This window comes from Dermacentor albipictus, chromosome 4 (assembly GCF_038994185.2).
Source record: "Dermacentor albipictus isolate Rhodes 1998 colony chromosome 4, USDA_Dalb.pri_finalv2, whole genome shotgun sequence".
Taxonomy (NCBI): domain Eukaryota; kingdom Metazoa; phylum Arthropoda; class Arachnida; order Ixodida; family Ixodidae; genus Dermacentor; species Dermacentor albipictus.
The window spans coordinates 169,761,800-169,776,206 of record NC_091824.1 but is presented as its reverse complement, the minus strand read 5'-3'; the positions used below and the strand labels follow the sequence as shown (position 1 = coordinate 169,776,206).

Genomic DNA, 14,407 nt, shown 5'->3' with positions numbered 1-14,407 from the left:
GTTTCCTTTTCGCTATGATTGGTGTTGCGGGTTTTCCCCCCTTACCCGAAGTGATGGTAGCGTTTGCTCACGTCAACCGCGCACATGAATTTATTTTATTTTTTCTCAACATTGCCGCGTGTGAATCCAACGATAATTGTATGGTGCTCCGATCCAGCTACTGATGCTTACCCCTGAACTGTCTTTTTTGGCTATGTGTTACAGTAGTATTGAATTCCTACGCAATGCAATATACAAAAAAAGACCTTCATCAAGGACCAGAATTGTTAACAGGGTTGCGTTAGTACAGCTAGGCTGACTGATACTGCTAAGCACACTGAGATATGCAAGTTTCAGGGGAGAAACATGCATAAGACTGTACTAGCTGTGCTGGGCACAAGAAATGCACAATTAAAGACACAGAAAAGAAAACCGTGTCTTGTTTTATTCCCCGTGACAGCAGATCAGAGGATATTCCACTGTAATGTCAACACGCAAGAACACAGTTCGAAATGTACAGAATACACAATGTCCCCCATCAACACATTTAATGAGGAGACAGTAAGTAAAGGGCATGGCAGAAAGACATAACCTCTACATGGGCTGGGAGCAAACAAGTTGGAGCCGGACGTGGCCAGCTGCAGTGATATAGTGAGACCCCGCATAATGTGCACAAGATGTGCTGTTAGTGTGGTGCAGTGTAAACAGTTGTTGCGAATATACAGCATGTGGCACATCTGCATGATCATAATGTAATTTTAAATGCCTAAAGACTTTCAGACAGTGCACAGATGTGTAGCCACTATTATTTGTGTCACCATTTTGTGACAACTATTTATACTATCAGCCTAGTTACCTGCTATGGGAAAACTGTCTGGGCAGGGCATATAGATTAGTTTACCATAGTTGTTATGAGACCATGCTGCAAATATCTATGGTCACATATATGCACATTATTACTAAATGTTGGGATGTCTTAACATCTTGCATATGCAGAAAAATTTTCCTTAGCAGGTACGGAAAAAAATGAAAGGGAATTGCAAGCTGTCACAAAGTGCACGAAGGTTACATGCAACAAAAGTTTACACCAATAATTGACAAGCATAGTATAGCTCTGCACAGGCCAGAAGCAGGTCCTGATGTGGCATTATGTAAGAGAGCCCAAAGACAACACGGTACACAAGAAGTCGCTTATTTGAATAAGGAGGAGATGACTACAAAATAGCACAATGAAATGACAACACTAACAATGATATTTGCGGGGCCCCATACATCAAGGCAAATGCTGGCATCTGTCGCTGACTGCCAGTTCGTCCAGCCCAATGCAATGCAGCAGCACCCAGCAACCTAGGCATTATGACCACAGCCTCTAACAAAGCGAGGGGGCAGGGGTGTTGCAATTCAGCGTTCACATGAAAGCAGCTAGACGGCAGGCTTACAATTCAACAAATGTGTCTAGCATGTGCATATGTCCACACACACCGGGGCAAACAAGGACAAGTGAGACACAAAAGTGCAGCTCACATAGCCAAGGCAAGAAGGGAAAATAAATAACCTGTGTATAATACGGCTCTCAACAACACTATAACGGCATTTGCTCAGATGACTGTGAGGTGCGACATGAACAGCACCACTGCAATTTAATGTGAATAAAATTAAGCTTGATCAATGTTACGCACTTGCAGACATCAAATGAAGGCATAAGTGTAGCTCGCACATCATTTAGTATCTTCCCAAGAGTGCTATGAGAAGCAAAATAAACTCTCATATCACAACTCACAGGCATGACAGCAAACAACTTAGAAAAGCACATGCAGTCCAAAAGGGGACTATAAAACAAAAAATGCACCAAAAAAAATAAGTGCTGGAACAAGAACACAAATCTATCCATGTCTCAGCTGAATTATGTAAACATAATATATAAATAAGAAGAAAAAAATGAGTATTCTTTTCACAACCCAGATGTAGGTTGCATGCTACACAGGATTTAGGCATCTATGAGAATTGTTACAACTCTCCACGCAGCACTTGGCAACCCATTCCAAACAAACTCTAAATTTTTTTTCTATGCAGGCATGCGAGGTGCACGCAGGTATGCCTAAGGTGTATATAGATAAGTAATCTCTTCAATTTTCTGAAGACATACTGTGCTTTTTTGTCACCACACTAACAGAAGTGCTGGCGTGCCTGAAAATCACTACCCTTCCAGTCGTCCGGTAACCACATGTGCTAGAGAAATGACAATGCTATTGTTTACATCCATATAACTTGCATTGGCATAGCAGCTCTGCTGTTCTGCCACTGATTGAAAGGCTTCAGCTTTAATAACGGTTGTTGAAGTAGCCCTCTACTGATTGCAATACATCCAAAATCCAAAAGCACATAGCAGATGCTGAGCTTAATGTGCTCCAAGTACCCAAAAGCCTTATATTATAAAGCTCCCCACATCCAAGGCATCTTTTCAACAATGTCATCATTATTGAGTTGGTCAATAGTTATAGTGCTGAGTCAATCCTGGTCCTTGTTGCACTGATGAATCCATTCCTATTGTTGTTACTAGGTTCAATGGCAGAATGCCTTGCATTATTGTTTTGCATAGCTACTGCAATCAGGAGACTAGTGTTTTTAATTTAAGCAGCTTTACTTTTCTGTATTTTCTGGCCTAGGGGCACACGCAAGTCACAGTTACATGTTCTGTTGCAACAAATATACACCAACTTAATTCTATCCATGCTAATACAGCAAAATCTACAAGGATGAATTCCCATATGATGATGAGTCTGATAACCTTTTCATAAATTTAGTGTATTTCTGCTGAACTCAGCTGCTTAAAATAATACATGCAATGTCATGTTCAACTTAAAGAGAGCATACTCCCTTCAAGGCTTCCTTTAAAGGATGTCAAGCCTTTTTTTAGTCCACAAACCTTCTAGATGTGAGCTCAGTACAACCAAATCAGCAGGCATAAGCACACTTTAATTTATATCTGAGCATGTTCCGAGGCTAATTCAAGTTACTACTTGCAATGACATCAATGCGCTTAAGTTTTATGTCTCAGCAAGAAAAATTCGCCCTATCGTGACAAAAGTGCACGTGAAATGTAAAAGCTGGACAGCAGTGTTTAAGCTACAGAATGCACCCCGAGCGCTTTCAAGTCAACAACCTGCCTAGCACCTGCTACTAATGAAACACAGTGCACTAGAACAGCACCACAGAAAAAAGAAAGCCCTTAGAGAAATTAAGCATTGTTGTTTTAATGTGCTCAACTTTTCTTGCAGTGACCTAAAAATTTACACAAACAGCTTTTGTTTGTGTGTGTGTGTTTGTGTGTGTGCTTTTCGTAGCTTTCTTTTTTCACACCAAGATCAAATTTTATGGTTCACATTGTAACAGGAAACATCTAGAACAGATAATATGGTTCAGATAGCATGGTTCATCCAGCTAGATTTAAAGACTACTGTCATCTCTGCAGCTGACAGAGAGCATAATGAGCACTGCCAGGCAGATTCAACTAGTATAACCATCTGCTGGCAAAGCCAAATTCTGGCCTTTTGAGTTAATTTCTTTTTTAACTTAAAGAAGTACTGACACATAATTTTGAAATTCTAGAAACACTACCACACTCTTCTCACACATAAAAGGTTTGTACTTAGCAAGTATGACGGTTGGGAAATATATATTTTAATTTGATACTAAAGTTGGTCTTGAAACACTAAAGCTGGCATCAACATTATTGTGACGTCATGATACAGAGCAAAATTTCTGACATCGTGTAGCAGTAAGCCCATGTATGTTGACGTTGCTAATGAAAAAAAACAAGTGAGAGTGCTTCACACAGTTATTTTGCGTGTGCTTGCATGTGGCAGGCACTGGAACGAGCATTAAAATGTATCATAAAGTTATGATGCGTACACTTCCGGGATATAGAAACTGAAACTGGCTCTACAAACAACTATAGTAGTAAATTATTGAGGGCACTCTGATGCATGTTGGTATTCTTTCCAAGGTTTAGAGGAGTTTGGACCTGTACTGAATGCAAGGAAAAAAATATCTGCAAGTCGAAAATATTGTCTGTCCTCCTTTAAAGGGACACGAAAGAGAAATGCTAAATCAATTTATATAGACAAGTGTAGTTTACTATCAAGGCTCTACTCTCATTCCTGTCCCAAGAGCAATGTTGATTAGTACAGGATCAAATGAAATCGGAACTTCCCTTTCTTGAATATCATGCCCGAACCACAGTACAGGTATGTCAGTGTGACATCACCAATTTCTATATGTTTTCTCATACTTGCACCTTTTTGGTGAAGCAAAAGTTCACGAAACTTTCTATGATGAGTCTTTGGCTTCTTTAGAACTCAGTTATCACACTTCTTTGTTGATCATCCTTCTTTTTGTCTATTATGTAAAACATTTGTCATTAAAAACACAAGCAATCACACTAGAGCGTAGTTATACTGAATGTGAACAGCAGCAGTGTGCTGAAAAAGTTGAAGGAAAGGTGAAATGGTCTGCACTCACAATGCGCTGGTTTGAATTGTACCTTTCCATTTCCTTCATTTACTTGTTTTACATTATGAAAGTAAACATTAATGCAAAGTGTGTTATAAAAGAAACAAGAATTTCTTAATGAAGTTTCGCTCTAAGAAAGCTATATTGTGCAGTCATGACCATGTTTTAAGCCAAGCATTATTCAAGCTAAGCCTTCTAACCATGGAACACAAGACTTCCTGCAGGCATCTTGAAACAGTTAACAGCTTGGTCTCGGGCAACACTTTAAATGAACAATTTTTCAATATGTCTATTGATAGACATCTAAAGGCTCTTTTGTATTAGAAATAAACAACAAGTAAGGATAACATTATCTGAATGTTTTCGATATAGCCAACTTTAACCTGTACAGCATTTAACATGTGTGTATGCATATGCTGCAAAATGGCTGAAAGACACCTTTTAAGAAGTGAATATGCTCAAACTGTAACTCTTATGAACTGCACGCATATACACTAAAAGAACACTAGATATACTATATGAGGCTTGTCTCACAGACATATAAATGTGCTCTTACAGATTCACCTATAAAATGCCTACAAGTGCAGCATTTGCACTTGATACACATTTTCTGGAATTCTAGGGCTAAATCATCACTTGACTTAGACTACTACAGCACATCTGCATATTCTTGTGAAGACCTCTCCTAGATGTCTACAATAAATTTTTGCATTGCATGGGTATAGCCCATTTTTCCCTTAATTTCACAGTGCCCTTCAAGAAACTCGTGTAAATGGCAGTGCCAGATTTTCCCTACACATAGTATTGCAATAAACCCTAAATGGCTCGAACCATACACAATAGCATCAAGCTAGCCAGACTCCTGTACTGCCTCTTGTGAGGTAATGTTCCCATGCACTGTATTCCAAGCAGCAGCACCAGCAACACCAGCAACGTTCCATAGCTTTCCTTGCCATTACATGCCATTCAATTTTCTCCAAAAAAGCATACTTTGGGAACATATACATTAGAAAAATGGCCGAAGTAACTGATGCTACATCCATTTCAAGCTTGACAAGCAGCCATGGGCAGAGAAGCCTAGGCCACATAGCTATTTGGACTGCCTTTGTTAGAAGCCTTGGCCGCCATGTTTTCTTTCCCCTCATGTCCTTGAGGTGTGGGAAAATAAAACTTTCAAGAAGTGCCGCAGGATAATGTGGAATGATCTTAAGGTTATGGGTGGTCAAAATAACAAACAAGGTAAGAGGACCGACCAAAGCTTCCTGCCCGAAATGTCCAACAATGTGATGGTACACAACAAACAATACATAAAGTCAAAAGTAAGAACTCCAGTGGGAGTACAAGGACATAAACGCTTGGAGGTGGCGGGAAGGACCAAGCACACAAATGTGTGCACCCATAATGAGGTAAGGTGCACAGCTTTACTGCTAAGGACACGAGTGGCTTTCCTGGCTAGCATGTGATGCTACCACCACTACTGCACACAAAGCTGCCCACAAAGCATCCAACATGCTGACCATAGGAGATGTACTGGTGTGAAAAACAGAGAAACTATCATGATGGCTCCAACAACAGTGACTACCATGCCTATGGGCTTTTAGATACCAGCCTATCTACGCTCACTGCAGTACACAGTACACCCCTCCTGCGACTTTAAATGATCCCTGCCTTGATTCAACCTAATTCGTTCTATCTGCCCACAAACTTCACAATCTCATCACTCTATCCAGCATTCTGCAGCCTTCCAATGCACTTCTCTTGTGATCTATTCTGTTACTCTCCAAGAACCCACCGTGGTGGCTTAGCGGATATGGTGTTGCGCTGCTAAGCATGAGATCGCTGGATCAAATCCCAGCCACGATGGCTGCATTTCGATGGGGGTGAAATGCAAAAATGCCCATGTGCCATGCATTGGGGGCATGTTAAAGATACCCTGGTGGTCAAAAATTAACCCGTAGTCCTCCATTTCGGCGTGCCTAATAATCAAGTGGTGGTTTTGCTCATAAAACCCTAGAATTCAATTCAATTCAACTCTCCAAGAGACCAGTAGCTACCTGTTCTACAGATTACATGGTTACCAAATTCACTTATTTCTCTAAACTTAATCTCTATCAGAATATGATCTACTCAAAACAAATTCAAATTACCGCAGCTGGTAATTTATCTTTAACACCCATTGTTTCAATATTTATTCAGCTTTTATAACACAAAAATCCATTCCTACTTTCTTATACAGGAAGGAGCTCGCAAAAACTATCTTGCAGTTGATTTAAGCAAAAAATGGAGGCATCGGCAGGGGCCCACATGAGGTACCTTTGCAAAAGAATACAATTAAATTGTACTCTAAAGAGTAAAAATGCAGTGTGATTTTGTCACAGCAAGTGAGGGCACATGCCCACTGCATGGGTCACAATTCTGTCATTCTATCATCAATATCTCTAAAGCTTCACACCAAAAACGTCTAGCTTTTGTTTCTCTGCATTATCACAGTTTTCTTGCCACAATAAAATGAAACCAGGCTAGCACCAGATGGCACAATGTAATGCAAATTAAGAGAATGCAAAGGAAATACATGAATCTTGTGAGATTCTATGGAGAGTACCCACCTCCTAGTATGAGTGTGGTTTACATTCAATAGCTACGTATTTATTATTATCAAATGTGCAGTTTGACTGAAATTTTAATGGAAACATTTAACTTTTAGACACTTTGAACCAGATTTTCCCAAACTGCCAATGTTTAAATGCCAAAAACTGACCATTCATCATCTTTTGCCACATCACGCAACTTACAGGTCTGCTGGTTTATCTGTGGCCTTTTTACCCTCAATTGCATTTCAGTGAGTAGGTTATAGTTGCTTTGCTTACACATTGGCATGCAGCACTGATGACTGTGAGAAATGAAACTCTGTCCCAACAACTGCCAACCGCCTTTCCACCAGTCTACAAGGCAACTCGAGTTGCACTCGCCATCCACGCTAATTCAGAAATGTTGTACTGATGAATCTCCCTGCCATTAAAAAAAAAGCAGGGCCAGTAAACAGATTAAATTTTGTAAAAATCTAGCAGGTGCCGTTACAAGGTTGTACACTGTAACTACAAATCTGACAAGAGTGCTAACTTCGTCAGAGAGCCAAATTTGAGCACCCTTTCAAGTGGTCAGCAACAATTATTCAGGCGTTATGCCCAACAGCCATACATTACAACAAAAGGTCATCCGCTCCAGGAATTCACCCCTTCTAGTAATTCTGCTGAAGGTGATTTCTGATGGCACATAAACCTAATGTGCTCTAAACACAGCGTGCTCTGCCAACTTCTCTTTCTTATACCACCTTCAGCTCACGAAAATGTGAAGCAAAAATGTTCCAAAGCCAACATGTCTTGATGAGGCACATGCCATAATGACCAAGTGGCTATGGCTTTCCACGGCTGGTTATGAGGTCATGGGTACAATCCTGGCTGCAGCAGCCATGTTCCAATGACAGTAGAAGTCAGACACGCACATTGTCGAAATTCACCTGGAGCTTTCCATTATGCAATTTTTCACAGACCCTATGTTACTTTGGAATAAAGCCCACAAATCAATCCTGTTCATGAGGCCATCACTGTACAAACTGCCACTACTTCATGCATCTTTGCTTTCCAGTCGCAAGGGGGAAAAAAAAAAGAGAAAAAGGGCGACTGGATAGCCTAGCAGCCAATCGGTTGCACTACGATATCACAGGTTATACAGAAAAGCCACCTGTCCCTTGAGCAGCGTGGTTAAGACCACAACGGGCCCAGCATACGTGCGTGACAACAGACTCGTGTTGATTTAAGAGGCATCCCAACATCCCCTCAACGACGACACGCACTGGTAAGAGCTTCAGCCTCTCCTTTCTTTTAAGCCTAGACAACTTGTGATAAATGGTAATATGTACACACATTCTTGTTATATCGCAGTAGAGCCCCATGCAAACCACTTGGTACAGATGCAATACCACATAAATGACACAAAAGCAAACAAGCAGAACAGATGAAACAACACACTCTACTTTGCATTCTACTGCTGCTGTGCTGTAGTTCATGTGCCTCTGCATTTCATTTTGTTTCTGTCTGGGAGTGTGCAGCAGCAAAACACTGCAGCCAGCCATGTCATAACTCGATGCCACAGCAGTCCTGGCTGAGATGCAGGACTTTGCCTTGTTAGCATACATGTGAAAGCATAAGCATTAAAACAATCGATGCAGCTGAGCTTTCTGTACATGGTATATCAGGTACACCAAAGAAAAGTATTAAGTTAAACTGGATCATTAGATTCCACTTCTAAAACACCAGGTAGGTTAGTTCCAATGAGTGTAGAGGTCTTCTACAAAGATACGAGTTTACTCTGAACGATATGCCATATAATGATTGCTGGTTATGATGAAAGGTACCGCGTAATGCATCATATAGTATTGGATGTACATGAAATTCAATCTACATCAAATATCTAGTTCAATGATACCATATTTTGAATTTTCATCATTGTTATAAGTAAACTGCATTGCATTCAAGGCATGTAAAATCAACCTTGAAATGACATACAGCTACAACAGAGTTTGTTTTGCAAATATTCCAAAAGTATTGCACAGTACCATAAAACAACAAAAATTTTTAAAAATGATGGGGGGGTGAAGAAGTGGCAGCAACACCACCTCAAATTTTCAACCTCTGCACACATTTCGTGCACAGAGGATTGAAATATGTGATGGAGTAAGAAATCTGTGACATCACACAATGATATCAATGATCATCAGTGCCAAAGGTCAGACTTCAAATTGGGTAACTTTTAACATGTACGCAAAAAAAAAAGAAAAATGTGCTTACTGAATTAAAAGAAATATGGCCATTGCAGCACATGATTAGGCATTTATCTTAAGCATCCCCTTAGATTATTTCTGAACATTTTATTTTTACTGTGCCTTCTATTGTTCTAGGGTCTGTACCCAAGCTAGTTGGCAAGGCGACATTTTCCATGCTTTATGCACTTTACCTGCCTTAAAATGTCACCTTTTATTGTTGTGTGTAATGGATGTCTCCAAGACTACTTCCATGACACACATGACCAGGAACAGACACTTTGGTTCTCAGCTACATAACAAGGCAGGTATACATAACTGTTTACAATATTATTTGGAGCAAAGCAATAATAAAGGTATCAAAGTCATCATGTCACCATGTGGCTGACTGCAAAATGCTGCTGCTGCACCTTATGTATAGTTCTGGCTCTAGAAGCCTACAGTGGCAGTTCTTTAACATATACTTCCACTTCATTTGTGTCAGGGTGGGCAATCTGTTCAAGATGACCGCTGGCTGACTTAACGTAGCAGCCTTGCAGGTTGCTGCGTAGACAAATCTTTGAATATCAGCAGGGCACGAAGCAATAAGAGACTTTTGAAATTTGCAAAGCTCATTTCAAGACAGCCTGACACGCAAATAAACTGAAAACTAAGCTCCTATCTCCAGTATGTGATGGTTAAGGACAGGTTGAAAAGAAAGAAACAGAAGAAAACTCACTGAAACATCAAGGAAGTCAAGGCCCCTTAATGTCACAGGCACCTTTAAAGCATCCTTTAATCCCTGAGGTATCATGGGCTGCAGCATTTGTAAAAATTATAATAATTCTAACACAGCAAGAAAACTTATTGTTTACTCAACTACAAAGAGACTTTAGCAATGCATCCAAACTAATAAAGGTCATAAAGACCCCTCCAAACTAATAAAAGTCATAAAGACCCCTTGATTTAATTGCCTGCAAAAAACTAATCTACGAACATGTGGTTGCAAAGTTCACAAACATAACAGCATTCTGTAAACTCTCCACAAAAACACTTCAGACAGACATCATAACCAATAGACTTCAGCCTCACATGGATATCCTTAGCAAGTGTTGGACAAAAACACGAAATAAAAAATTTAGAAAATAAAATACCACAGCCAAAAGCAAGAAAAGTTATATGATGCATAATATTATGTACAGCACTTGCATGTAAAGAAATTCTGGCTGCAAATTGCCCAAGTCTCTTACTGCCTGTCCGCCTTCATGAGTGCCAGCACAAGAGGCGAACATAAGATGAATTTTTTAGCCATCTTTGTATTTAAGACAGCAACAAGTAGTGCTGCATAATTTGCACTATATGTATTGTGATGTGACAGCCTACAATAAAATTTTGACTCTTGCTGTAAATTCTACAAGGAATGTGTGTGTCTCACATGGATGTCGTGGGTTTAGGTTGTAGTATGTGCCTGTGTGCTTTTCTTTTAAGGAATTGTTACGACGGTGTATATGTGGAGCATGGAGGTGACCTTGGAATGTGTGCAGGCGTAGTGTGCCATGGGGCACCATCATCCCATAAGTTACACAGCGAAGCAACTGCGAAAAAAAGAAAGAAGACAATTCTTTGTTTTGGTGTCTACAGTTCTGTGCTTCTGGGGACTAACATTACGAGAACTACGACGCTCTGCAACAACCACCTTCTTTTCTCCTCAGTCTATTTACATGCATACAAGCTCCCTAGACTCCCTTTATCGCAAGAGCTGGTGAGTCGGTCCACCCGAAAAAAAAAGTATCTCATTCCAGAGGGTGGAGGGGTTCAGAGCGCGCAAAGTGAAGCCAGTGTAGTAATAAACTGAGAAGCCCTTGTACTATGTCGGTGACGCGCATGAGAAGAGAAAAGAAAGAAAAATTTGCATGCTTGCCACCTTCTATGTGCATTGCACGAGCACCACAAAAGTAGAAGCGTCCTCGGACTGTCGCACACGAGCGTCCAGCACTCGTCAACTGAGGTGGCCACAGCACGTCAGTCTGTACATGGGTTGTCATCGCCGCATTGAGCTGATGTGGGTACAGGAAGTGTGAAGCAGTGGTCTTTCGTGGCAAGCCACAAGATCTTGTGCTAGTGCAGCATCTCCCACAGCAGACTGATGACACACTTGCACCACAAGTTAACAGCATTTTGTCAGCCACAGGTAGGCCCACATATATGGCTTTAGAATGTCATCAGATGCAAGTGAAGGCAGGGAGCAGCTCGAGATGACACTGGTTGCAGCAACAAGGTGAGTTGCCACGAAAGGCCACTACAGCATAGCCCTTATAGGATGTGCCGTTTGTGACATTGGTGTAGGCGAGTCGGCGCGTTATTGCTTCCGTGACTAGGAAGAGGAGTAGGAGACCCCCTTTTTTGTCTCAGCAGGCGCTCTCAAGCGGCCGCCGGCGTCGGCGCAAGAACTCGCGCTTCAATGCTGCACAGCGGGTCTCAGCATCCCAGGCGGTGCTGTAGAGCTCACTGTCGCTCAGTCCGCGCCACGCGTCATCATCGTCACCCAACGCAGGGCTCAAAGCTGGGTCAAACTCGTAGTTCTCGTCCACCGACTGGTCCCGAGGCGGCACCAGAGATGACGACACCAGATTGGCTGCTGCTGGACGCAGCTCTCCCTGCAGAGAGTCACCGCGGGCCGCGCCAGCCGAGCTGCCACGTCCAGAGCTACCACTTGTCAAGCTTGCTGAATCAGGCCTCGACGCCGCCACAGCCGCGGTCCCCGCATTTGCCGTACTGCCTGCTGAGACCGTCATCTGCAGCTCAGGAGCACTGTGGTGGCGGAGGGCCGTGCACCGGACGCGCTGCACTGCACCCAGCAGGCGCTCGCGGGTGTAGCCGCTGCCGCCATTTTTATAGCCAAGGCAAGGCGGTGAGCTTGTGGCTAGAGGTGGCTGCCGGCCGGTGTTGCCAGTGGCGACACTAGCGCGGGGCACGATGGCAGGGGGCGCATGGATGGGCCGGAAGCCACAAGGAGGCTCACGGGACGGAGGCGTCGAGAAGGCGGCACTCGATGGCACCGTGCTGGGCAGTGACCGGTCACCACCACTCACAGGGCTCAAGTCATCGGGGAAGCCCTGCAGCAGCAGCTGGAAGCCCGGGCTGCTTGCCCGCGGCGTGGTTGCTGCAATGACGGGCCGCCGAGTTGTTGGGGCTGCCGGAGGGGGCTCAGGGGGGACCGGCCACCAGGGTCCCGGGCCCGCTACACCAGTCACCACTACACCTGGTATTCGGCCTTCCGGGTGTCTGCAGAGGTGCAGCACAAGCACATTGGACACCACATTGGGAAACAGGCCTTTCATTTCACGTGGAACTGTTCATGCTAACACCATGGTTCTCAGACTACTCGGTATATGACCAGTGCTGACTCCAAGTAGTGCCATGGAACTCCAGTACTGCAGTGTTCTCCTTTAGAAGGTGAGCTTTCAACCTCAACAGCTTTCGTCAATAGACAACAGCACAGGCTGCTTTTGTCTTGCATGCAATGTGCTATGAATTTTTGAAAGGAACTAATATATCACTTCCAAAAACAACTCAGGGTAGAGGCAGCAATATATCAGTGGGAGAGAAGCCTTCCTCCTACAGGTGTTCTTCAGTAGACATAAATGGGCTGGTGGTGATTATGATCATATTAGAGGTTCTCTTGCATGCGTACCATTAAGAAACTTGACTGACTACGTGATATTGGTGCTTATGCATTCAGTTGTACGTATGGATGTGCTTGCATCCATGTAAAAACATACTTCTCAAACGCTTCCTGAACAGCCATGTCTCAGTAGCCACCTACAACCACATATATCACATGCAGCCTTTTGCTTTGCACTGCAAGATGCTTTGCCATACCTCACCTTGACTATATAAATTGCCTGACAATGGAAGGCACAAGACACTGGATCGGTGCTGAACAGAGAGTGCCCAAATTGTCTTTCCTATCTTCTGCCATTCAAGCCTCATTCTGCATTCCTGTTTTTGGCATAAGAGGGAAGCTCTTCTGCCATTTTAAACTTTAAAGAGCAGCTTGGCCACTCTGGCTATACGGCATGCATGGGCCACTGACCTGCACAATTGCAATAGATATCTGGCTTACCAAAGCTAACTATAGTTATGCCACAACAAAGCAACAACCAGACTCAACTTGTCTAAGACATTTAATCTGCCTGTCTTATCAGTAAGCTAAAAAATTTGGACAGCTGATTGAGTTGGTACACGGTGCGCAGTGAAAACACCATGTGGCAATTTACCGTTTCATTAGGTTATCACTGCGCTGGTATATGGCCAGCAAAAAGAGAGCTGGCCTCATTTCTTCTCAGTTCTAAGGAACAATTCTTGTCTATGACAACCTAAGAATTTAGTAAGAGCTCCACCCACAAGACTGCACCACACCTGCTCTCTGCATCCCTGTGCTCCGAAACACAAATCCTCAGAGATGATATTCAAAATAGTTTGCCTTCACCGTGATATCACGAAAGTAAGCTACTGTAATTGGCTGGAGCATCGGTACAAATCCTCTTTCAGCTGGATAGCAGGCTATTTTCCATTGCATTTGTAGACTGTCACCAACTATAGGTGTCTTTTAGATCACTGATGCATGACCTGTGCACCTAAAATTAAAGCAGAGAGCATGTGTTTAAAGGAGGCAAAGAAGAAAGCAGGAAACAAACAGCCCGACTGTCTCTGTTGCCTCTGCCACCCAGTCTGTTCTCCAGTTAGTGCATGTTCAATAGCCATCTCACCTGTCCTTTAATCTGATACACAGCCATGTAGCTCTGCTCGAATAATGAGGCCTTACGAGGCAGTGTTATTTCAGAAGCTGCTATACAAATACATGGAACAGAGAAATCATTTCACTTGGCATCCACTGCACCAATTTTAATTATCTTTGTATCATTTTAAACAAGTTTGCCTACCAACTGCAGGAAAATTTTTCATTTAGGACCAATTTTTTAGGAGTGTGCGAATGTTCGAAACTTTTAAATGACAAATCTAATAGTGTCCTGTTTGATTTGGTCTTCGAATTGAATAGCTACTATTCTAAACGCAAATATTTTTAGAATACTTTTTGAATATTTCAAAACATCA

General features: G+C 42.5%; 1 protein-coding gene across 3 annotated transcripts in view; it reads right to left on the bottom strand.

Moving 5' to 3' along the window:
* Window positions 1-229: 229 nt before the first annotated feature.
* The window catches only part of LOC135910102 (protein turtle-like), a 103,389-nt gene continuing 89,211 nt past the window's right edge, over window positions 230-14,407 (bottom strand). For all 3 annotated transcript variants that reach the window (XM_065442137.2, XM_065442138.2, XM_065442139.2), the window contains exon 17: window positions 230-12,574. In XM_065442137.2, coding sequence (XP_065298209.1) covers window positions 11,698-12,574 — 877 coding nt within the window. In that variant the 3' untranslated portion in view covers window positions 230-11,697. The remainder of the gene's footprint in view (window positions 12,575-14,407) is intronic.